The sequence below is a fragment of the Salmo trutta genome, chromosome 15 (genome assembly GCF_901001165.1).
Source record: "Salmo trutta chromosome 15, fSalTru1.1, whole genome shotgun sequence".
NCBI lineage: Eukaryota > Metazoa > Chordata > Actinopteri > Salmoniformes > Salmonidae > Salmo > Salmo trutta.
Genome location: NC_042971.1, coordinates 56,004,676 through 56,029,833, shown reverse-complemented (window position 1 = coordinate 56,029,833; position 25,158 = coordinate 56,004,676). Strand labels below are relative to the sequence as shown.

General features: G+C 46.8%; 1 protein-coding gene across 3 annotated transcripts; it reads right to left on the bottom strand.

Moving 5' to 3' along the window:
- Positions 1 to 165: 165 nt before the first annotated feature.
- LOC115149408 (roquin-2-like) lies at positions 166 to 25,158 on the bottom strand. 3 transcript variants are annotated; one of them, XM_029692235.1, is made up of 11 exons: positions 24,736 to 25,158; positions 16,829 to 17,151; positions 16,082 to 16,199; positions 12,744 to 12,977; positions 10,948 to 11,123; positions 8,236 to 8,436; positions 4,145 to 4,277; positions 2,872 to 2,993; positions 2,316 to 2,428; positions 1,414 to 1,701; positions 166 to 392 (listed from the first exon to the last, which is right to left on the bottom strand). In XM_029692235.1, the coding sequence occupies exons 2-11, from the start codon at positions 17,057 to 17,059 to the stop codon at positions 389 to 391; spliced, it is 1,620 nt and encodes a 539-aa protein (XP_029548095.1). In that variant the 5' UTR covers positions 17,060 to 17,151; positions 24,736 to 25,158; the 3' UTR covers positions 166 to 388. The 3 variants fall into 3 exon arrangements, with proteins under 3 accessions (XP_029548095.1, XP_029548094.1, XP_029548096.1); XM_029692234.1 differs by lacking the exon at positions 166 to 392 and having other exon boundaries at positions 544 to 1,701; XM_029692236.1 differs by lacking the exon at positions 166 to 392 and having other exon boundaries at positions 544 to 1,695.

The following is a 25,158-nucleotide window of genomic DNA, read 5'->3' as shown; positions in this document are numbered from 1 at the left end:
GAGAGAAAGAGAGACACGGCGAGAGACACAGAGAGAGACAGAGAGAGAGAGAGACAGAGAGAGAGAGAGAGAGAGAGACACAGAGAGAGAGAAAGAGAGAGAGAGAGAGACACACAGAGAGAGAGAAAGAGAGACACAGCGAGAGACACAGAGAGAGATAGAGAGAAACAGAGAAAGGATGTCAGTCTAGAGAGACTGTAACTGACAATTAACCTGTAAGTCTATGTCGTTGTTTTTTGGTTTAATTGTTTACGTGTTTGCTATGCGGGGTAAATGATAAGACAACTGGAACTACGTGGCTAATAACTGTTGTAACGGGGATCATTATCGTAGCAACACACCTTTGGAGTGAAGGCAATCCCGCGCTGTTAGCTAAGTTTTCATGTCTTCAGCTGTGGTTCATAAAGGTTGAAGTGTGTATGTTAGGATGGTAGCGGTATACTAATTAAGGATGAAGTGTGAATTCATGCCAGAAATATTAAGTGTGAAGTTTTTGATTTCCTCCCTTCTGTAATAAGCAGCCAATGAGGTATTTTTCCTTTATTCATGTGTTTAATCTGATACTGTTATCGCTCCGGCTAAACGGTTTATGTATGTAAGCACTTCAGAGTTATACCAAGCTAATAAGTCACTCATAAGACAAGAAGGTTGTAAGAGTGTGCTTAACTGTCTTTTCATTTACTTTATAGTTCTCACAGAAGGTGATCATTCTGACTAAAACTACAGAATAAAGCCGCCAGTTAAAATCAAGGAACGGTTGTGCTCGTGGTTATGGAGGGAGTTACAGACAACAACACGACCCGTTGTTCATGATGACACATTAAAGACAGCTGAAACGTCCCACTTTCAGCCTGAACGTTTAAAACTCATCAGTGCTGAGTCATCATCATGAATAATAAGAATATACAGTAAGTGACTGTATGTGAAAGTGAAAGTAACGCTGTACTGCTAACATAAACATTACAGTAGAAGGATCATAATGTGACAGGGGATGTAACGCTGTACTGCTAACATAAACATTACAGTAGAAGGATCATAATGTGACAGGGGATGTAACGCTGTACTGCTAACATAAACATTACAGTAGAAGGATCATAATGTGACAGGGGATGTAACGCTGTACTGCTAACATAAACATTACAGTAGAAGGATCATAATGTGACAGGGAATGTAACGCTGTACTGCTAACATAAACATTACAGTAGAAGGATCATAATGTGACAGGGAATGTAACGCTGTACTGCTAACATAAACATTACAGTAGAAGGATCATAATGTGACAGGGAATGTAACGCTGTACTGCTAACATAAACATTACAGTAGAAGGATCATAATGTGACAGGGAATGTAACGCTGTACTGCTAACATAAACATTACAGTAGAAGGATCATAATGTGACAGGGAATGACTTACTGTTCCATAGAGCCAGATGAGGAGCGGCTGGAGCCTGTGGATCCGTTAAGTACAGACCTCTCCCTCTTCATCTCCTCCATCATATCCCCTCCCCTGGGGATGAGCTGGGAGGGTGTGGCCCCCTCCTTTAGGGACCCAGCCCCCCCCTTGTCTGAGCCCTTCAGACCCCCAGTGCAGGCTTCCTCTCCTGAGTCGCCCCCCTCCATACTCAGGCCACTACCCATACTCCCCTGGGCCAGGAGGAAGGGCCGGCCCACGCCACTGATCTTCTTGTTTCTCATTCTGTTCCTTGAAAGGGGGAGGGAGAGGGTGGAGAGATGGAGAGGGTAGAGAGATGTAGAGGGTAGAGAGATGGAGAGGTGGCGAGGGTGGAGAGATGGAGAGGGTGGAGAGATGGAGAGGGTAGAGAGATGGAGAGGGTGGAGAGATGGAGAGGGTGGAGAGATGGAGAGGGTGGAGAGATGGAGAGGGTGGAGAGGGTGGAGAGATGGAGAGGGTGGAGAGATGGAGAGGGTGGAGAGATGGAGAGGGTGGAGAGATGGAGAGGTGGAGAGGGTGGCGAGGTGGAGAGGGTGGCGAGGTGGAGAGGGTGGAGAGATGGAGAGGGTAGAGAGATGGAGAGGGTGGAGAGATGGAGAGGGTGGAGAGGTGGAGAGGGTGGAGAGGTGGAGAGATGGAGAGGGCGGAGAGATGGAGAGGGCGGAGAGATGGAGAGGGTGGAGAGATGGAGAGGGTGGAGAGATGGAGAGGGTGGAGAGATGGAGAGGGTGGAGAGATGGAGAGGGTGGAGAGATGGAGAGGGTGGAGAGAGAGAGACAGAGATAATTAGAAGGGTAGGTCCGTTTAAGGTTTTGTTCACATAAAAGCTTTGATAAAAACTGGTGTGTGGTGTTCTCCCTCACTTCTCTAGCTCGTCCTGTGTGTGTGCGAAGGTGCAGTTGGATCCTCGGGGACAGCCGCCCTGCTGCCGGAGGTCTCGACAGATACTGGTCTTATATTTGCTGTTGGGCTGCGGCTGCATGGGAAGGAGACAGACAGAACAATGTAATTGACAATAGAAAACCACTGTGCTTGATGAAGGACATATAAATGTCTCTCACATTGTCTCTGTACATTTAACAGCTGTATTACGTTTGTACGTGTGTATTTGCGTGTGTGATTTTGCGTGCATGAGTGCACGATTGTGTGTGTGTGTGCATGTGTGTTTGTACGCATGTGCTTCTGTGTGTGTGTGTGTGTGTGTGTGTGTGTGTGTGTGTGTGTGTGTGTGTGTGTGTGTGTGTGTGTGTGTGTGTGTGTGTGTGTGTGTGCGTGCGTACGTGTGTGTGTGTGTGTGCGTACATGTGCGTACATGTGTGTGTGTGTGTGTACGTGTGTGTGTGTGTGTGTGTACGTGTGTGTGTGTGTGTGTGTGTGTGTGTGTGTGTGTGTGTGTGTGTGTTATGTCCGGTTCTGTACCTGTGCTGTCTCATGGCTCTTCTTACTGAAGTTGTGTATAAACTCCACCAGACCATGAACCACCACCTTCACCGCCAGCATCACACTCTCCAGCTCCTCCCACCACGGAGGCGCCGCTGCATCTACCCACACCAAAACACACGTCCCATATCAACATCCCTGCCTCCTTGTTTCTAAACAATATCATAGTGTCTGCAGCTTCTAAACAAACCCGCAAAACCCACAAAGATATACCACAGATACCTACACCTGTCTCACAGGCCCGGTCTGTCCACCGGTCTGTCCACCTGTCTCACAGGCCCGGTCTGTCCACCTGTCTGTCCACCTGTCTGTCCACCTGTTTGTCCACCTGTCTCACAGGCCCGGTCTGTCCACCGGTCTGTCCACCTGTCTCACGGCCCGGTCTGTCCACCTGTCTCACGGGCCCGGTCTGTCCACCTGTGTCACGGGCCCGGTCTGTCCACCTGTCTCACAGGCCCGGTTTGTCCACCTGTCTCACAGGCCCGGTCTGTCCACCGGTCTGTCCACCTGTCTCACGGCCCGGTCTGTCCACCTGTCTCACGGCCCGGTCTGTCCACCTGTGTCACGGGCCCGGTCTGTCCACCTGTCTCACAGGCCCGGTTTGTCCACCTGTCTCACAGGCCCGGTCTGTCCACCGGTCTGTCCACCTGTCTCACGGCCCGGTCTGTCCACCTGTCTCACGGCCCGGTCTGTCCACCTGTCTCACGGCCCGGTCTGTCCACCTGTCTCATGGGCCCGGTCTGTCCACCTGTCTCACGGCCCGGTCTGTCCACCTGTCTCACGGCCCGGTCTGTCCACCTGTCTCACGGGCCGGTCTGTCCACCTGTCTCACGGGCCGGTCTGTCCACCTGTCTCACAGGCCCGGTCTGTCCATTTCTTTCCAAGTCTAGTGAGTCACACTGCAGGCAGTTTCACCCACTATCATGAAACAATGGTGCATTATCATGTTACCTCTTCTGTTCAGTACTATAACTGGTGATGATCTAAACTAGGGCTTCCCAAACTCGGTCCTGCCCCCCCCCCGGTACACCTTTTGGTTTTTGCCCTAAAACTACACAGCTGATTCAAATAATCAACTCATCATCAAGCGTTGGTTATTTGAATCAGCTGTGTAGTGCTAGGGCAGAAAATCTAAACGTGCAGCCAGAGTTTGGGAAACCCTGGTCTGAACCTCAAGGGAGTTGCATGGGGAAGCTGCTGGGTTCGCCAGTCCCTGAGCTGAAAGGTGTGGGTTGATCTGTACTGTGTCTACCTGGGTTGTGGTCGATGTTGGCCAGTAGTTCCAGGTGTGGTCTGAGGCTGTTCAGATTGGCTGGGTCTCCTGTTCTCTGTAGAACTATCGTCAGCTCCTGGACACTCTTTGCAAAGGACTCTGGGGACTGGAGCTGTGGGAGTGACCATCATCCAATAGAGTTAGTGAAGAAACACCTAACTCAATGAAGTGCAATTTAATATGGTTGTACTGAGTTTACACCATCGGTATTCCACCAGGGGTCAGCGGAGGTACTGCAGGGGAAAATATTTTTTAAAGATTAAAATAAAAGTTGAGAAATGCTTTTATGAATATCTCTAGCAACAACAGAATAAACAAATTTTGAATGACGTACCTACAGTAGGAAAAGAGGAGAATATCTTATTTCTGATGATGCCAACTTTATTTCTCAACTCCTAATATTGAGCAAATTACACTCACTGGAGTCAATTACACTCACTGGAGTCAATTACACTCACTGGAGTCAGTTACACTCACTGGAGTCAATTACACTCACTGGAGTCAATTACACTCACTGGAGTCAATTACACTCACTGGAGTCAGTTACACTCACTGGAGTCAATTACACTCACTGGAGTCAATTACACTCACTGGAGTCAGTTACACTCACTGGAGTCAATTACACTCACTGGAGTCAGTTACACTCACTGGAGTCAGTTACACTCACTGGAGTCAATTACACTCACTGGAGTCAATTACACTCACTGGAGTCAGTTACACTCACTGGAGTCAATTACACTCACTGGAGTCAATTACACTCACTGGAGTCAATTACACTCACTGGAGTCAGTTACACTCACGAGTCAATTACTCTCACTGGAGTCAATTACACTCACTGGAGTCACTTACACTCACTGGAGTCAATTACACTCACTGGAGTCAATTACACTCACTGGAGTCAATTACACTCACTGGAGTAACTGACATGTGCTAATAGGCTACCAGTCAGTAGGCTACCAGTCAATAGGCTACCAGTCAATAAGCTACCAGTCAGTAGGCTACCAGTCAATAGGCTACCAGTCAATAGGCTACCAGTCAATAGGCTACCAGTCAATAAGCTACCAGTCAATAAGCTACCAGTCAATAGGGCTACCAGTCAGTAGGCTACCAGTCAATAGGCTACCAGTCAATAAGCTACCAGTCAATAGGCTACCAGTCAATAGGCTACCAGTCAGTATGCTACCAGTCAATAAGCTACCAGTCAATAGGGCTACCAGTCAGTAGGCTACCAGTCAATAGGCTACCAGTCAATAAGCTACCAGTCAATAAGCTACCAGTCAATAGGCTACCAGTCAATAGGCTACCAGTCAACAGGCTACCAGTCAATAGGGCTACCAGTCAATAGCCAGTCAATAAGCTACCAGTCAATAGGCTACTAGTCAATAGGCTACTAGTCAATAGGCTACCAGTCAATAAGCTACCAGTCAATAGGCTACCAGTCAATAGGCTACCAGTCAATAGCCAGTCAATAAGCTACCAGTCAATAGGCTACTAGTCAATAGGCTACCAGTCAGTAGGCTACTAGTCAATAGGCTACCAGTCAATAGCCAGTCAATAAGCTACCAGTCAATAGCCAGTCAATAAGCTACCAGTCAATAGGCTACCAGTCAATAAGCTACCAGTCAATAGGCTACCAGTCAATAAGCTACCAGTCAATAAGCTACCAGTCAATAGGCTACCAGTCAATAGCCAGTCAATAGGGCTACCAGTCAATAAGCTACCAGTCAATAGGCTACCAGTCAATAAGCTACCAGTCAATAAGCTACCGGTCAATAGGCTACCGGTCAATAGGCTACCAGTCAGTAGGCTACCAGTCAATAGGCTACCAGTCAATAGGCTACCAGTCAGTAGGCTACCAGTCAATAAGCTACCAGTCAATAGGCTACCAGTCAGTAGGCTACCAGTCAATAAGCTACCAGTCAATAGGCTACCAGTCAATAGCCAGTCAATAAGCTACCAGTCAATATGCTACCAGTCAGTAGGCTACCAGTCAGTAGGCTACCAGTCAATAAGCTACCAGTCAATAGGCTACCAGTCAGTAGGCTACCAGTCAATAAGCTACCAGTCAATAGGCTACCAGTCAATAGGCTACCAGTCAGTAGGCTACCAGTCAATAAGCTACCAGTCAATAGGCTACCAGTCAGTAGGCTAACAGTCAATAGCCAGTCAATAAGCTACCAGTCAATAAGCTACCAGTCAATAGGCTACCAGTCAGTAGGCTACCAGTCAATAGCCAGTCAATAGGCTACCAGTCAATAGGCTACTAGTCAATAGCCAGTCAATAAGCTACCAGTCAATAAGCTACCAGTCAATAGGCTACCAGTCAATAGTCTACCAGTCAATAGGCTACCAGTCAGTAGGCTACCAGTCAATAAGCTACCAGTCAATAAGCTACCAGTCAATAGGCTACCAGTCAATAAGCTACCAGTCAATAGGCTACCAGTCAATAGGCTACCAGTCAATAGGCTACCAGTCAATAGGCTACCAGTCAGTAGGCTACCAGTCAATAAGCTACCAGTCAATAGGCTACCAGTCAATAAGCTACCAGTCAATAAACTACCAGTCAATAGCCAGTCAATAAGCTACCAGTCAATAGTCTACCAGTCAATAAGCTACCAGTCAATAGGCTACCAGTCAATAGGCTACTAGTCAATAGGCTACCAGTCAATAGGCTACCAGTCAGTAGGCTACCAGTCAATAAGCTACCAGTCAATAGGCTACCAGTCAATAGCCAGTCAATAAGCTACCAGTCAATAGGCTACCAGTCAATAGCCAGTCAATAGGCTACCAGTCAATAGGCTACCAGTCAATAAGCTACCAGTCAATAAGCTACCAGTCAATAGGCTACCAGTCAATAGCCAGTCAATAAGCTACCAGTCAATAGGCTACCAGTCAATAGCCAGTCAATAGTATACCAGTCAATAGGCTACCAGTCAATAGCCAGTCAATAGGCTACCAGTCAATAGGCTACCAGTCAATAGCCAGTCAATAGGCTACCAGTCAATAGGCTACCAGTCAATAGGCTACCAGTCAATAGCCAGTCAATAGGCTACCAGTCAATAGGCTACCAGTCAATAGGCTAACAGTCAATAGGCTAACCAGTCAATAGAGTTTACATTTCCTCTTCCAATTATAATGTGGGGAGGTCAAAATAATGAAAAACTATCTGTTAAATGTTTTCATTTTAAAATGTTGATAACTTCTCTTTGCCATTATCATTCACCTGATGACAAGACAAGACGTGATTGTTTTGTTGTTGTTGTTGCTAACGTATGATGGGGATCCCTAGGTCGCCGGTTTGCCTGGGACGTGGTCCCTGGAACGTGGTCCCTGGAACGTGGTCCCTGGAACGTTGTCCCTGACATGGTCCCTGCTGGGACGTGGTCCCTGGAACGTTGTCCCTGCTGGGACGTGGTCCCTGGGACGTGGTCCTTGGCAAACCGGTGTCACTACAGATCCTGGTTCGATTCCAGGCTGTATCACAACCGGCTGTGATTGGGAGTCCCATAGGGCGGCGCACAATTGGCCCAGGTTAGGGTTTGGCCGGGGTAGGCCATCATTGTAAATAAGAATTTGTTCTTAACTGACTTAACTGACTTCCAGTCAATAAGCTACCAGTCAATAGGCTACCAGTCAATAGGCTACCAGTCAATAGGGCTACCAGTCAATAGGCTACCAGTCAATAGGGCTACCAGTCAATAGGGCTACCAGTCAATAGCCAGTCAATAAGCTACCAGTCAATAAGCTACCAGTCAATAAGCTACCAGTCAATAAGCTACCAGTCAATAGGGCTACCAGTCAATAGCCAGTTAATAAGCTACCAGTCAATAAGCTACCAGTCAATAGCCAGTTAATAAGCTACCAGACCCTGGTTCGATTCCAGGCTGTATCACAACCGGCTGTGATTGGGAGTCCCATAGGGCGGCGCACAATTGGCCCAGCGTTGTCCAGGTTAGGGTTTGGCCGGGGTAGGCCATCATTGTAAATAAGAATTTGTTCTTTACTGACTTGCCTTCAATAAAGGTTACATAAATAAAAGTAATACAGTGGTGGGGAGGCAGACAGCAAACCTTATCGATGATAGACTGCATGTGTGACTTGTGGATGAGGTCTCCATAGAGCAGAGAGGACCACTGTTCAGGGGAGATACGGAGCCCCGCCTCCATGGCGATGTGTACGATCTGGGCGTCGTGCTCGCGACGCAGCGCCTCGTACGCACGGAACTCCTCCTTTAGCTGCATCAGCGACGAGTCCTCGTCACGCTTGGTCACCTGGGAGGGAGGGAGGGAGGGGAGGTGGGGGGTGTGAGGGAAGGAGAGGAGGATGGGAGGTAGGGTGGAGGGAGGGAGGGGAGGTGGGGGGTGCGAGGAAAGGAGAGGAGGATGGGAGGTAGGGTAGAGGGAGGGAGGGGGGGAGGGAGGGAGGGAGGGGAGGTGGGGGGTGCGAGGGAAGGAGAGGAGGATGGGAGGTAGGGTGGAGGGAGGGAGGGGAGGTGGGGGGTGCGAGGAAAGGAGAGGAGGATGGGAGGTAGGGTAGAGGGAGGGAGGGGGGGAGGGAGGGGAGGTGGGGGGTGCGAGGGAAGGAGAGGAGGATGGGAGGTAGGGTGGAGGGAGGGAGGGGGGGAGGGAGGGAGGGGAGGTGGGGGGTGCGAGGGAAGGAGAGGAGGATGGGAGGTAGGGTGGAGGGAGGGAGGGAGGGAGGGGAGGTGGGGGGTGCGAGGAAAGGAGAGGAGGATGGGAGGTAGGGTAGAGGGAGGGAGGGGGGGAGGGAGGGAGGGAGGGGAGGTGGGGGGTGCGAGGGAAGGAGAGGAGGATGGGAGGTAGGGTGGAGGGAGGGGGGGAGGGAGGGAGGGAGGGGAGGTGGGGGGTGCGATGGAAGGAGAGGAGGATGGGAGGTAGGGTGGAGGGAGGGAGGGGGGAGGGAGGGAGGGGAGGTGGGGGGTGCGAGGAAAGGAGAGGAGAGGAGGATGGGAGGTAGGGTGGAGGGAGGGAGGGAGGGGAGGGGGTGTGAGGGAAGGAGAGGAGGATGGGAGGGAGGGAGGGAGGGGAGGTGAGGGGGTGGGTTGGGACATACAGTACAGTTAGAAACCTGCACCTAATAAACCTGACTTGGCTTCACTCCAAACACATTCACATGACCAACAGTAGCCCAGTGACCTACAGTAACCCAGTGACCAACAGTAGCCCAGTGACCTACAGTAACCCAGTGACCTACAGTAACCCAGTGACCTACAGTAACCCAGTGATCTATAGTAACCCTGTGACCTACAGTAACCCAGTGACCTACAGTAACACAGTGATCTATAGTAACCCTGTGACCTACAGTAACCCAGTGACCTACAGTAACCCAGTGATCTACAGTAACCCAGTGACCTACAGTAACCCAGTGATCTACAGTAACCCAGTGACCTACAGTAACCCGGTAATCTACAGTAACCCGGTAATCTACAGTAACCCAGTGACCTACAGTAACCCGATAAACAGAATCGCATCACTCTCATATGACTGAAAGACATTTGTGTTTTATTGCCTTGTGTCCTCAGACTCAAAACTCAAAACTCAGATCAGGTGTGAGAAACAGAGTTCTCCCACTCAGAATCTGCCCTATGAGTAATCATCGTAAGACACCAGGCCAGTCTCTGTGACTGTCCCTCTGTGACTGTCCCTCTGTGACTGTCCCTCTGTGACTGTCCCTCTGTGACTGTCCCTCTGTGACTGTGACTCTGTGACTGTGACTCTGTGACTGTCCCTCTGTGACTGTGACTCTGTGACTGTCCCTCTGTGACTGTCCCTCTGTGACTGTCCCTCTGTGACTGTGACTGTCCCTCTGTGACTGTGACTCTGTGACTGTCCCTCTGTGACTGTGACTCTGTGACCGACTGGGCAACTGGGGAAAATATAGAACAGCGTTTCACCCTGGGTAAATGGTTGGCATTGCAGTCCTGCCAACCATGCCAACCATGCCAACCATGCTTACAGGCTGGAGGACTCTGAATCAACAACAAGGCTCTCTCTCACTTGCACACACGAGTGCACACATGAACACGCACGCACGTACGCACGCACACACAAACACACACACTTCACCACTAGCAGTTTCTATCACTGGGAGTTTTCAGAGGAGTGAGCAGAGAGAGGACCATTTTGAGTCGTTTCATGTGGAACATGTTTCCAATGACAGCTACTGTAATGTGTCATAATTGGCAATATAAATCTAAACTAGAGATGTGAATTTGACATCTCCCAGAGAGATTCAGGAACACATGGTAAGTGACAAGCGGAAGCTTTCTCCACTGCTGGGCATGATGAGTGCCAGAGGCAGAAGCTGGCACCTCTTCAGAGTGCGTCAATAATGATGACTGGTGGTACGGTACAGCATGGTGCCTAGTGATGTCTCTGACACTTTCAAAAAGACTTTTGTAGAGCTTTGATAAAACCATACTTTCTATCATCATTATTTTAAACCACGACGGCCTGTACGCTACAAGGTTATGGAGACCGTTATCGACGTCAGTGATGTGTAGAGCTGGTGTGTGTGTGTGTGTGTGTGTGTGTGTGTGTGTGTGTGTGTGTGTGTGTGTGTGTGTGTGCATGTGTACTTGCGCGTATGTGTGTGTATTTGCATGCCTACGTGCATCATAAGTGCAGTTGGGCGCATACAATACAATATACAATATACAATACAATATACAATATACAATATACAATACAATATACAATATGCAATACAATATACAATACAATATACAACACAATATACCAATACAGTAGAACAGGTCTCACCTTAAAGCAGGAGGCCCTGTAGAGTAGCTGGACCACATGTCCTATGGAGGTCTTGGAGGCCTGAGGGAACCGAGCCTCCAGCTTCTGAACCACAAAAAGGACCAGAACTTTCCTGGACAGAGCTGAGCCGTCCTCTAGCGCCAACAGCACCAGCTTCAGAGCATCCTCCTGCGTGGCTGTATCAGATGGCACACACAACTGTCATCATGTAGCTACAGTACATACTGCATAGTACTTATGAAGTACTGCTAGTACATTTCAGTGGCCTTATGTTCCAAAGGGGATGAAGAGGATTAATTAAGGAATTATTTAAGTACTAGTACATACTGCATAGTACTTATGAAGTACTACTGTGAAATGCTTACTTACAAGCCCGTTTAATCAACAATGCAGTTTTGAGAAAATAAAGTAAAGAAAATATTTACTAAGTAAACTAAAGTAAAAAATAAACTAAAAAGTAACACAATAAAATAACATTAACAAGGCTGTATAGAGGGGGTATTATTGATTAATTGTTCAGCAGTCTTATGGCTTGGGGGTAGAAGCTGTTAAGGAACCTTTTGGACCTAGACTTGGCGCTCCGGTACAGCTTGCCGTGCGGTAGTAGAGAGAACAGTCTATGACTTGTGTGACTGGAGTCTTTGACAATTTTTTGGGCCTTTCTCTGACACCGCCTAGTATAGCAGTTTCCATACCAGGCGGTGATGTAACGGGTTAGGATGCTCTCGATGGTGCAGCTGTAGAACATTTTGAGGATCTGGGGACCTATGCCAAATCTTTTCAGTCTCCTGAGGGGGAAAAGGTGATGTCATGCCCTCTTCACGACTGTCTTGGTGTGTTTGCACCATCATAGTTTGTTGGTGATGTGGACATCAAGGAACTTGAAACTCTCGACCTGCACCACTACAGCCCCGTCGATGTGAATGGGGGTGTGTTCGGACCTCCTTTTCCTGTAGTCCACGATCAGCTCCTTTGTCTTGCTAACGTTATAAGACACTGCCAGGTCTCTGACCTCCTCCGTATAGGCTGTCTCGTCATTGTCAGTGATCAGGCCTACCAACATTGTGTCGTCAGCAAACTTAATGATTGTGTTGGAGTTGTGCGTGGCCATGCAGTCGTGGGTGAACAGGGAGTACAGTAGGGGACCAAGCACGCACACCTGAGGGGCCTCCTTGTTGAGAATCAGTGTGGTAGATGTGTTGTTGCCTACCCTTACCACCTAGGGGTGGCCGGTCAGGAAGTCCAGGATCCAGTTGCAGCGGGAGGTGTTTATGTAAATTGGAGTGGGTCTAGTGTTTCCGGAATGATGATGATGGTGTTGATGTGAGCCATGACCTGCCTTTCAAAGCTCGTCATGGCTACAGACGTGAGTGCTACAGGGTGGTAGTCATTTAAGGAGGTTATGCTTTGTGTTTTATGTTGTAAATGTGTCTGAAACTTTGTGTGGTACTATTTTAGCCAGGTCTCTCTTGTAAAAGAGATTGTTCATCTCAATGAGGCTAACCTGATCAAATAAATAAATGACATAATACGTGTGAAATACATATCTGACATTTCATCATATTTTTTTTTTTTACAGCAAGAGGGAATTCTATCACACTGTAGGAAATGATAGTGTTGTACTGGTGTCCTCAGATCAGGTGTGATCCTCGCTCAGGATCTGCACTATGAGTAATCCTTATAAGACACCATAGTCCTGCAGCATCATATAGCAGAGTAGAGAGGGAGGATAGGACACAGAGAGAAAAGCATGCTGAAGATGTGATTGACAGGTGTATCATCCAATCACCACTCACCAGGCCCCAGGAACTGGCATCCCCGTGCTCTGACGGCGGCCCACAGGTTAGCAGAGAGCTGCTGTGGGTTCTGGTGCTGCAGGATGAGCTCTGTGACGGTACGTTCCCCTAGCGACCTGCCAGCCCGCACCGCCCGCAACCGCCCCTCCTCCTCCACCAGCTGACAGTTGACGAGTGTCACCAGCTTCCTCTGCATGGGCCGACTGAGCACGCTCGGACTGAGGGTCACCGCACCTGGATTGCGGAGAGGAAGGGGTCAAATGTCAGAAGACGGCGTCAGAAACATAAATACTGAAATACAAACGGACAGAAACATGAACATAAACAGAGACACACGAACAGAAATACAGACACATGAACAGAAACACAGACACATCAAGAGAAATACAGACAGACACATGAACAGAAATACAGACAGACACACGAACAGAAACACAGACACATGAACAGAAATACAGACAGACACACGAACAGAAACACAGACACATGAACAGAAATACAGACAGACACACGAACAGAAATACAGACAGACACACGAACAGAAACACAGACACATGAACAGAAATACAGACAGACACACGAACAGAAACACAGACACATGAACAGAAATACAGACACATGAACAGAAACACAGACACATGAACAGAAACACAGACACATGAACAGAAATACAGACACATGAACAGAAACAGACACATGAACAGAAATACAGACAGACACACAAACAGAAATACAGACACATGAACAGAAATACAGACAGACACACGAACAGAAACAGACACACGAACAGAAACACAGAACAGAACAGAACACAGACACATGAACAGAAACACAGACACATGAACAGAAACACAGACACATGAACAGAAACACAGACACATGAACAGAAACACAGACACATGAACAGAAACACAGACACATGAACAGAAACACAGACACATGAACAGAAACACAGACACATGAACAGAAATACAGACACATGAACAGAAATACAAACAGACACACGAACAGAAACACAGACACATGAACAGAAATACAGACAGACACACGAACAGAAACACAGACACACGAACAGAAACACAGACACAAGAACAGAAATACAGACAGACACACGAACAGAAATACAGACACTCGAACAGAAATACAGACACACGAACAGAAACACAGACACACAAACAGAAACACAGACACACGAACAGAAACACAGACACAAACAACAACACAGACACACAGACACATGAACAGAAACACAGACACACGAACAGAAACACAGACACAAACAACAACACAGACACACAGACACATGAACAGAAACACAGACACATGAACAGAAACACAGACACACAAACAGAAACACAGACACACAAACAGAAACACACACACACAGACACACGAACAGAAATACAGACACACGAACAGAAACACAGACACATGAACAGAAACACAGACACATGAACAGAAATACAGACACATGAACAGAAACACAGACACATGAACAGAAACACAGACACATGAACAAAAATACAGACACTCGAACAGAAACACAGACACATGAACAGAAATACAGACAGACACACGAACAGAAATACAGACACTCGAACAGAAACACAGACACATGAACAGAAATACAGACAGACACACGAACAGAAACACAGACACACGAACAGAAACACAGACACAAGAACAGAAATACAGACACACGAACAGAAATACAGACACACGAACAGAAACACAGACACAAGAACAGAAATACAGACACACGAACAGAAATACAGACACTCGAACAGAAACACAGACACAAACAACAACACAGACACACAGACACATGAACAGAAACACAGACACATGAACAGAAACCCAGACACACAAACAGAAACACAGACACACAAACAGAAACACACACACACAGACACACAAACAGAAACACAGACACACGAACAGAAACACAGACACACAAACAACAACACAGACACACAGACACACGAACAGAAATACAGACACACGAACAGAAACACAGACACACAAACAGAAACACAGACACACACTCACACACACTGACATACTAATACAGAGACAATTTCCCAAACTCTTATTGTTTACCAGAGCTAAAATGTAATCCTAGTCTAAAACAAAACTGTATTTATGTAGTGTGTTAGTGCTGCCTGCAGTAGAAAACCCCTCTCATCCTCTAATAAATGTCCCATAACAGGACAAAGTGCTGACAAAAGTGTCTTAAAACCCTTTATTAGAGTGAGTCTATTAAAGACCAGGGATGGATGACCACTATCCCCTCTCCAATTCTGTGATCACCACAAAAACAGTTGACAAAGCTGCCGAGGGATTGAACTGCATTCTCAGCTTTCCAGGTGAATTAACCCAATAAACGGAGCCCTACTCCTCAGATATTGGCTTTTAAAAGCACTGATGGGAAAACAGGACTCGAGGTTTCCTGCCCGTCACATAGCGTTTTATGGGTCCTGGGAGAAGGATTTTCCATCCTCCACCATGCAATTATCAAATCAAAAATCGAATCAAATTGTATTTGTCACATGCACTGAATACAACAACCTTACCGTGAAATGCTGAATACAACAGGTGTCGACCTTACCGTGAAATGTTTACTTACAAGCCCTTAACCAACAGTGTAGTTTAAGAAAATAAATAAACTAAAGTATTTGCTACAGATGATCTACTCTGCAATATCCTGTTAATCTGAGAATGAGGTATAATGAAATATGCAATTTGAAATGACATGCAGGGTAAAGTCATGTTGTTAGTTTAACTTCTTCACATTTCCTAAATATACTTTTGTCTTGTCCTCTAATTGAAGGAATCCTTTCAATTAAACAAATTTAACTCAAACTACTTTCGACACAGCTCATTACATTTCCTATTGATGTAATGTGGGGTTTCAGGCTTTGTGTTGGTGTGGGGGGCCCAAGTTCTGTATGGCCTTACAGAGAGCATGGGCTTCCTGGTTCTAGCTGATTCTACATGCTCTGACGCAAACCTTCCCACCACATTAAGCTCAGACCGTGAGAATAACAGGAAATACTGTGTTTCTCTAACCTAACCTCAACTGCACACACACACACACACACACACACACACACACACACACACACACACACTCACACTCACACTCACACACACACACACACACTCACTCACTCACTCACTCACACACACACTGCTCTGAACTCAGTGTCCACTCAGAAGGGGAAAAAAACCACTGTGCTGAACACAGGGTCAGCAGCAGATAGCACCTCTCTGTCTGGAAACACACACACACACACACACACACACACATTTATCACCAAATCTCTGTGTTCTGGTACCTTTTCCTCCACTGATGGGTTTGAGATAGAGAGCCAGCTCCTCCACACACACCCTGCACACCTCATAGTGCTCTACCTCCACAGCACTGCTCAGAGTCACAGCCTGGGACTCCACAGCCTGGGAACACACAACATCACTATCATGACCCTCATCATCACTCTCATCATCATCATCATCATCATTATCATCATCATTATCATCATCGGTATCATCATTATCATCATCGGTATCATCATTATCATCATCGGTATCATCATTATCGTCATCGGTGTCATCGTTATCATCATCATCGGTATCGTCATTATCATCATCGGTATCGTCATTATCGTCATCGGTATCATCATTATCATTATCATCATCGGTATCATCATTAGCATCCTTATCATCATCGGTATCATCATTATCATCATTGGTATCATCATTATCATCATCGGTATCATCATTATCATCGTCATCATCATTATCGGTATCATCATCGGTATCCTCATTATCTTCGCAATCATCATCATTATCTTCACAATTATCATCATTATCGTCATCGTTATCGTTGTCATCACAATCATCACCATCATCAGTATCTTCACAATCATCATCAGTATCTTCACAATCATTATAATTATCATCATCATCATCATCATCATCATCAGTATCATCATCATTACCATCATAATCATTATCCTCATTAGCATAATTATCATCATCAGAAGAAGAAGAACCACAACAACAACAAGACATGCTGTGCCCACCTGAGCTCCCACCAGCTGTAGCAGGGCACTGTTGACTGGCAGGAGGTCGATGTCAGTGTTGATGGCTGTCTGGTCGAAGGGACAGGCCTTGCGGTGCAGCTTGTGCAGACAGGTCTTACACACGGTGTGCGAGCAGCCCAGACTGATGGGCTTGTGGCCGCTGCTGTCAAACTCGTTGTAGCAGATGGGGCAGGAGAGGAACTCTGTCCACTGGGCCGCCTGCACTGGCATCCTGCTGCCTGTCCTCCCTGCTGTCACCTCTGGAGGGCGCTGTCTTGCTCAGGGGGATCGCATGCCGCCACGCCCCGACAGCTCACTGACAACTGGTATAGAAGAAGAAAGAAAGTGGGTTAGAGTGCAGGTCAGCGGCAGACTGGTCATCGCCAGAGAGACCCTGCACTCCATTGGTTCTCCATTGAGCAAGCTTTTTAGTCCTGGACTAGGATTTTAATTTGTGTCTGGGAATCTGTCGTGTTGAGTTTTAGTGTCGTTTTTTGTCTTTCATTGCCTTGCAAGTACAAAAAGGTGCCAACTGCCCAGGTGCAATGCTCCATAAAGCTGTCCCGTAGTGGCTATAGACGTTGTAGCTGTTTCACAATCACAATCTTGGAAAAGAAAGTAGAGCGGTGAGCGGCAATCTCTCAATGCTTTCTTTCTTTCCCTCAATCTCACTCTCTTCTAGACCTCTCTCATCCATTTCCCACTACCCTCTGTAACACAGGTGGTTTGCTGAACCACGTTCTCATGATGAGTAACCTTGTTTTGAGACCTGAAGACTTGTGTTAACTGCCTGGTCTAATGCGTAGGCTTTAGCTCAGCGGACCACGAAATTAGATCAGTTGGTCACATACCCACAACCCCACCCATTCTGCTGCAGCTCCACCCTCTCTCTGATGCCTTCCCTGCCCTTCCATCATGCCTCCTCCTGGGCAAGCAGGTGGAGAGGCCTCCCTTGGCTGGCTAAAGACCATGGAGGTGCTCTACCATGGCATGATCCTATCAGTCTGATTTACACACTGACTGAGTACCAGGCCAGATTTACACCCATCTCTCTCTGTCTCTCTCGCTCTCTCTCTCTCTCTGTCTCTCTCTGTGCACTCCGCTACAGGGCACAGGATTATAAATCCTCAGAGTGAAACCCAAGACAGCAACAGGATCAGTATGGGCACACAGAGAGGGACAGGGATTTAACCAGAATCTGTCTTTATATGGCAAACTCCTTTAAGCCCAGGAAGCAGCCATTTAACTTGCCATTAAGCAGCTTTTTAAGCTTAATAATGTCAAAATACGTTAGTTACTCACCAAATATGGAGTTTCGATTAGCAGCTGTAGTCAATTACTGCTGTCACAGCTGGCATGCACTTCCAAAAAAGGTCTAAATAAAAAGTTACATGCAACCGACAAAATGCCTCTACGGCAACATCCTTTGTATTGTAGATTTGTAGGCAGTAAGGTTAGTGCTGTCCGGGATCCTTGGGACGTGAACGATTGGAGGTGCCGAATAGACCTTTTTATTTTCGACCTTTTATGGAAGTACATACCGGCTGTGACGGCAGCAAATAATTGTTAACCTTGAAAAGCTAGTGAATGGCAAGTTCAATGGCTGCTTCATGGGTTTAAAGGAGATTCACCATATCAACGTCTCCAGTAAAGCCAGATTCTGGTTCAGACAGAGATAGAGAGAATATGCTCATACAGTTGTAGACAAATGGATAAGGATCATTGCTGCAGACGATCTGGCCAATAAGCAAGTCTGTTCAAGGCTTTAGTTTAGGGGTTCTGTACAAAGCAGGAAAAGCATCCGGGAGCCACGACGGAATTAACATTTCTGCATGCAACAGCTGCACCGACAGACCGGCAACTGCTGGGTGGAGCCAACTGCTCCGTCATCACTCCTCACCCAATGCAAGGCATGAGGAAGTTGCATTACGCAGGCCCAGAGGTGGCTCTACCAGGCTAGACCTGCATTAGGCAGGCCCAGAGGTGGCTCTACCAGGCTAGACCTGCATTAGGCAGGCCCAGAGGTGGCTCTACCAGGCTAGACCTGTATTAGGCAGGCCCAGAGGTGGCTCTACCAGGCTAGACCTGCATTAGGCAGGCCCAGAGGTGGCTCTACCAGGCTAGACCTGCATTAGGCAGGCCCAGAGGTGGCTCTACCAGGCTAGACCTGCATTAGGCAGGCCCAGAGGTGGCTCTACCAGGCTAGACCTGTATTAGGCAGGCCCAGAGGTGGCTCTACCAGGCTAGACCTGTATTAGGCAGGCCCAGAGGTGGCTCTACCAGGCTAGACCTGTATTAGGCAGGCCCAGAGGTGGCTCTACCAGGCTAGACCTGTATTAGGCAGGCCCAGAGGTGGCTCTACCAGGCTAGACCTGTATTAGGCAGGCCCAGAGGTGGCTCTACCAGGCTAGACCTGCATTAGGCAGGCCCAGAGGTGGCTCTACCAGGCTAGACCTGTATTAGGCAGGCCCAGAGGTGGCTCTACCAGGCTAGACCTGTATTAGGCAGGCCCAGAGGTGGCTCTACCAGGCTAGACCTGTATTAGGCAGGCCCAGAGGTGGCTCTACCAGGCTAGACCTGCATTAGGCAGGCCCAGAGGTGGCTCTACCAGGCTAGACCTGCATTAGGCAGGCCCAGAGGTGGCTCTACCAGGCTAGACCTGTATTAGGCAGGCCCAGAGGTGGCTCTACCAGGCTAGACCTGTATTAGGCAGGCCCAGAGGTGGCTCTACCAGGCTAGACCTGTATTAGGCAGGCCCAGAGGTGGCTCTACCAGGCTAGACCTGTATTAGGCAGGCCCAGAGGTGGCTCTACCAGGCTAGACCTGTATTAGGCAGGCCCAGAGGTGGCTCTACCAGGCTAGACCTGTATTAGGCAGGCCCAGAGGTGGCTCTACCAGGCTAGACCTGTATTAGGCAGGCCCAGAGGTGGCTCTACCAGGCTAGACCTGTATTAGGCAGGCCCAGAGGTGGCTCTACCAGGCTAGACCTGCATTAGGCAGGCCCCAGAGGTGGCTCTACCAGGCTAGACCTGCATTAGGCAGGCCCAGAGGTGGCTCTACCAGGCTAGACCTGTATTAGGCAGGCCCAGAGGTGGCTCTACCAGGCTAGACCTGTATTAGGCAGGCCCAGAGGTGGCTCTACCAGGCTAGACCTGTATTAGGCAGGCCCAGTGGTGGCTCTACCAGGCTAGACCTGCATTAGGCAGGCCCAGAGGTGGCTCTACCAGGCTAGACCTGTATTAGGCAGGCCCAGAGGTGGCTCTACCAGGCTAGACCTGTATTAGGCAGGCCCAGAGGTGGCTCTACCAGGCTAGACCTGTATTAGGCAGGCCCAGAGGTGGCTCTACCAGGCTAGACCTGTATTAGGCAGGCCCAGAGGTGGCTCTACCAGGCTAGACCTGTACTATCTTATGGTAATGCTGAGTTCAGTTATGCAACAAAGGAACGCACTACTGTTCACAATCAATCATTGTGCAGAGAGAGGGAGACACCATCACCGTGACCCCAAGGACAGGAAAGTGTGTGTGTGTGTGTGTGTGTGTGTGTGTGTGTGTGTGTGTGTGTGTGTGTGTGTGTGTGTGTGTGTGTGTGTGTGTGTGTGTGTGTGTGTGTGTGTGTGTGTGTGTGTGTGTGTGTGTGTGTGTGTATGCTTGGCTGGCTGTGTCTATCATTAACTATGGTCCTGTGTGGCCCAGTTGGTAGAGCATGGTGTTTGCAACACCAGAGTTGTGGGTTCGATTCCCACAGGGGACCAGTATGAAAAAAGACATGTATGAAATGTATGCATTCACTACTGTAAGTTGCTCTGGATAAGAGTGTCTGCTAAATGACTAAAATGTAAATATAAAATGCCATTATGTAGTAAAAACAACAATTAACTCAACTCATGAATCTCAGCCAACTCGAAAATGAAACGTTGCATAAAGTATCTGCATGCCTACAATTCTGTCTACTAAAAGGTCAAGCTTTTTTCCCCACTAAATGACGCACCATCTAAGTGGCCCAGGGTGCGCAGTGTCCACGTTGCCTCTCCCGCGTGGACAACTGTGCTGATCTTGCGCGTCTTGTTTCCGCGAGGGCTCAGTCACTGGCTCGCGGACTAAAGTGAAAACGCATGTAAAGGCTACCAGAGAAACGTTTTTGGAGAGCTGTAGTTAGATTTGGTGACGCGCCGAAACCTCTGGGCGGGGAAACCGCAAATACAATTTGAACCACAGTGAACGATTCAGTGTCTCGTTGAAACCACCTGTTCCTAACTGTAAGCAACAGCGACATATCCTGTTGTCCTGGGTGCCCCAGATCATTTCAAACATCTCCTCAGGAAGGATTAGGCGGCCGCCTAGGGTGGCAGATTGACGAGGGCGGCATTTTCTGAGATAAATTGACCAAGACGCACCTCGAACAACAACACATAAAACCTCACATAATTCTGCCTAAAAACAATTACAATTTCTCTCAACCAGTGGCGTATGGACTTTTTAGGTGAGCGCTGGTGCCGCCCGTTGATAAGCAGTGCCCACTTTGTCAAAGGCAGGGGCGCAAAACATGTTGCTTGTCCATTCCCAGCGCGCCTCTCCATGGTAATGTTGGAGAGACGCAACTGTGCAGCGATCCACCATCGTACCTTCAAAAAAAATTTATCTAACATAAATCATGTAGCAGATACAGGATATGGTAGAAATAGTATGTGGCATTTTCTGTAGCCTACAGGCTGGAGATAAAATGTATGACAAGGTATTGAGACACTTTTGACATCATAATGCAGGATTCTCCGATCAAATGACCTAACCTAAATAGCGCTCAATCAACAACAAAAAATGTGCTATCATGTTAATAAACAACATATGCTCAAAACGGTACAGGTCAAAGTAAAATGGACAATATGGAATGGACAATCACAACCATTGTCCAGGAGTTTCATCCCATTATTATGATCAGTGGTTTCAAGTTTGTATCCATCCATTTTTGACATAGCTGATCATAACGAAAAATAAAATACTTCTGCATTTACCGCTGTGTAAACACATTGCAAATAGGTCGGAGATAACAATGTAAAGACTAAGGCTCTCCCACACTACATAGCCCCTCTGACTGGTACAGTGTAAAGACTACAACTCTCCCACACTACTACACCACATACCCCCTCTGACTGGTACAGTGTAAAGACTACAACTCTACCACACTACTACACCACATACCCCCTCTGACTGGTACAGTGTAAAGACTACAACTCTCCCACACTACTACACCACATACCCCCTCTGACTGGTACAGTGTAAAGACTACAACTCTACCACACTACTACACCACATACCCCCTCTGACTGGTACAGTGTAAAGACTACAACTCTCCCACACTACTACACCACATACCCCCTCTGACTGGTACAGTGTAAAGACTACAACTCTCCTACACTACTACACCACATACCCCCTCTGACTGGTACAGTGTCAAGACTACAACTCTCCCACACTACTACACCACATACCCCCTCTGACTGGTACAGTGTAAAGACTACAACTCTACCACACTACTACACCACATACCCCCTCTGACTGGTACAGTGTAAAGACTACAACTCTACCACACTACTACACCACATACCCCCTCTGACTGGTACAGTGTAAAGACTACAACTCTCCTACACTACTACACCACATACCCCCTCTGACTGGTACAGTGTAAAGACTACAACTCTCCCACACTACTACACCACATACCCCCTCTGACAGTGTCAAGAGATAACTCCTGATAGAGTTGGGTAGCTGATAAAATAGCCAAATTGATTAGTCACAGGAAAAAGGACTAATAAAGTCAATGCAATGGTCTGTTTTACAAAAAATGGGCCTTCCACATGGATGGCCGACATGGTAGGCTACACCCCAGTAAGCATGAGCCGACCTCTTTTGGATGTATTTTGTTGGTCCTGTCCTGACAGCGTTTTTTTGGTGTTTTTCAAACAGTAGGCTTACCACATTGATGGGCATTCATAAAATTCCATTTCAGACAACATGGTAAGCTACACCTCAGTAAGCACAGGCCGATGCCTTTTGGACCTCTTTTTTTTGGTGCAGTTCCAGACTGGCCTTGATTTCCACATCCACAGACATTGTCTATGTTTGGTTCAGATTTTGTCCTGTCTTGACCAGCCTTGATTTGGCCCAAACATAGACATTTATAAATGACTTATTTTCAACTTTCATTCAGAACCAAAAATGAGCCTGATTTCAACATCAGGAAAATTTATATTTTCAACATCCAGAAAATACATATTTTTAAACGTCCAGAAAATATGCCTTTTCAACGTCCTGGAAAATATGTATTTAAAATATACAGAAAATACCTTTTCACCTTTCATTCAGAACCTAAATTGAACCTAACTTCAACTTCTGGAAAATACATATTTTAGATGTCTTTTAGACGTCTTTTCAACGTCATGTTGCTTACTGGGACTATTCTAGTTTTGCGGGAGGCAGCGTTTGTCAGTCTCGCCTAAGGTGGCAGATGATCTCCTTGTGATATAGAATCTTATACAATCAGTAACCGATGTGATAAACCATATATAAACAAGAGGAAATGGCACGCTCATCATCTTGTGACTACTGTGGGTGAGAAAAGGGGATATCTGTCCTCCTACACACACACACACACACACACACACACACACACACACACACACAGTCTTCCACCAGCAGATCATTTACATTTAACATGTGGCTATACTCATTTGGCTCTACACATTTGGCCCCTTACATTTGGCTCTACACATTTGGCTCTACACATTTGGCCCCTTACATTTGGCTCTACACATTGTGGAATATGCATGTGTGGAATATAGAATATGGAATACGGAACATTGCCAGCAGAGTGGGCTTCAATGAGTCACATTCATTACTGTCTATTTGAGTCATGAAAAAAGACCCCTACAAACCTAATCACCATTCCCTCACTACCCCCTGAATGAATAGTTGAATATTAGATTCCTTTCCATGGTATAGCTTGCTCTTTGCTAAGGAACCCCTCGTTATCTGAGAAATATAATCACGGTCCTTTCAAAACAAACTGTTTGTAGAAAAAACAACAAAACAAGCCTGTTTCCTCTTCCTGGGTTCAAAAATAACAAAAGTGTTTATTTCCTGTTTTTGTTTATCAGTTTGGATTTCTATTCTGAGGTCAACATTTTACAATTTAATTAGTAGAGTGACTTTCAAACATAATCCATATGTCAGGGTTAATATTAGACTATTAAATTAAATGAACCATTTGTTATTCTCATTTGGGAACAGAATAACTGCAGTCCTCTATTAACACAACTATAAGGGCAACTTATAATTGTAGACCTTGTGATATTAGGCCTGGGGCACATTATATGCTGTACATCAGGCTGTATTCATTTTGATTTAAGAAGGCCTTTTCAGAGAGTATTCAGCCTGGCATCAATATCTTGGCGGTGGGTGGGTGACACTGGCACATATCACTCGTGAGAGATCTGACTGTACACGGAAGTAGGTGCAACAGTAATTATGTGTGCCTGCATTTTGTTATGCAACTTCATTGGACAGCCAGTTTGTGTGTCATTGTCTAACATGCATCTGTTGATGCCTCTGTGCAAAGAGCCTAATTGAATATTAGCCATATTTCCAATAGATGAAGATGCAATTGTTTATTTGGTCTTTTTCTCATGCCAGTTATCGGTTGTGGATTTTGACTTCCTGATGATAAAACTGGGCTGCACTTTCGATGCATAAATATGAATTCCCATGAAGAAAATGCTTAGTCACCAATATTTCCGAAATAATAATACATCCAAATTGTACAGCCATTCGCCTAGCGTTTTAGCAGCATGCAACACAAACAAGTCATAAATGGACAACCAGCTGAAAGTCGCGCTTCTTTCTGTCACTTACCTTAGGCACTGTAACGGAGTAGTACAATGATCATCTTTTTATCATCCAAGAGAACAAACGGAAAAAAACATCCGCAGTTGTTGCAATGGAACAGCTGTAATCAACTAAATGATATAGATCCCGCATTGAAACCTGTCATTTCAGCACATCAAATGACAGTTATTTGCTCCGATTTCTCCATTCATTCCCAACCTACGCGACTTGTTCGCTCAGGTAGCCTGTCCTCTCTTGGTTTGACAACTAGGGACAACCATCGTGTGTATTGTATCACTCCGCTTCCCGTTATTGAACTGCGTGCCGGTAGCAGGCGCTTCTTGATCAGCCGGAGAGTGTTTCGGGTTAAAACGAGCGGAACAAAATAATATATATTGAATATTTACCTCGAAGCCTTGTTTATTATGGTTGTGCGTATGTGGTACTATT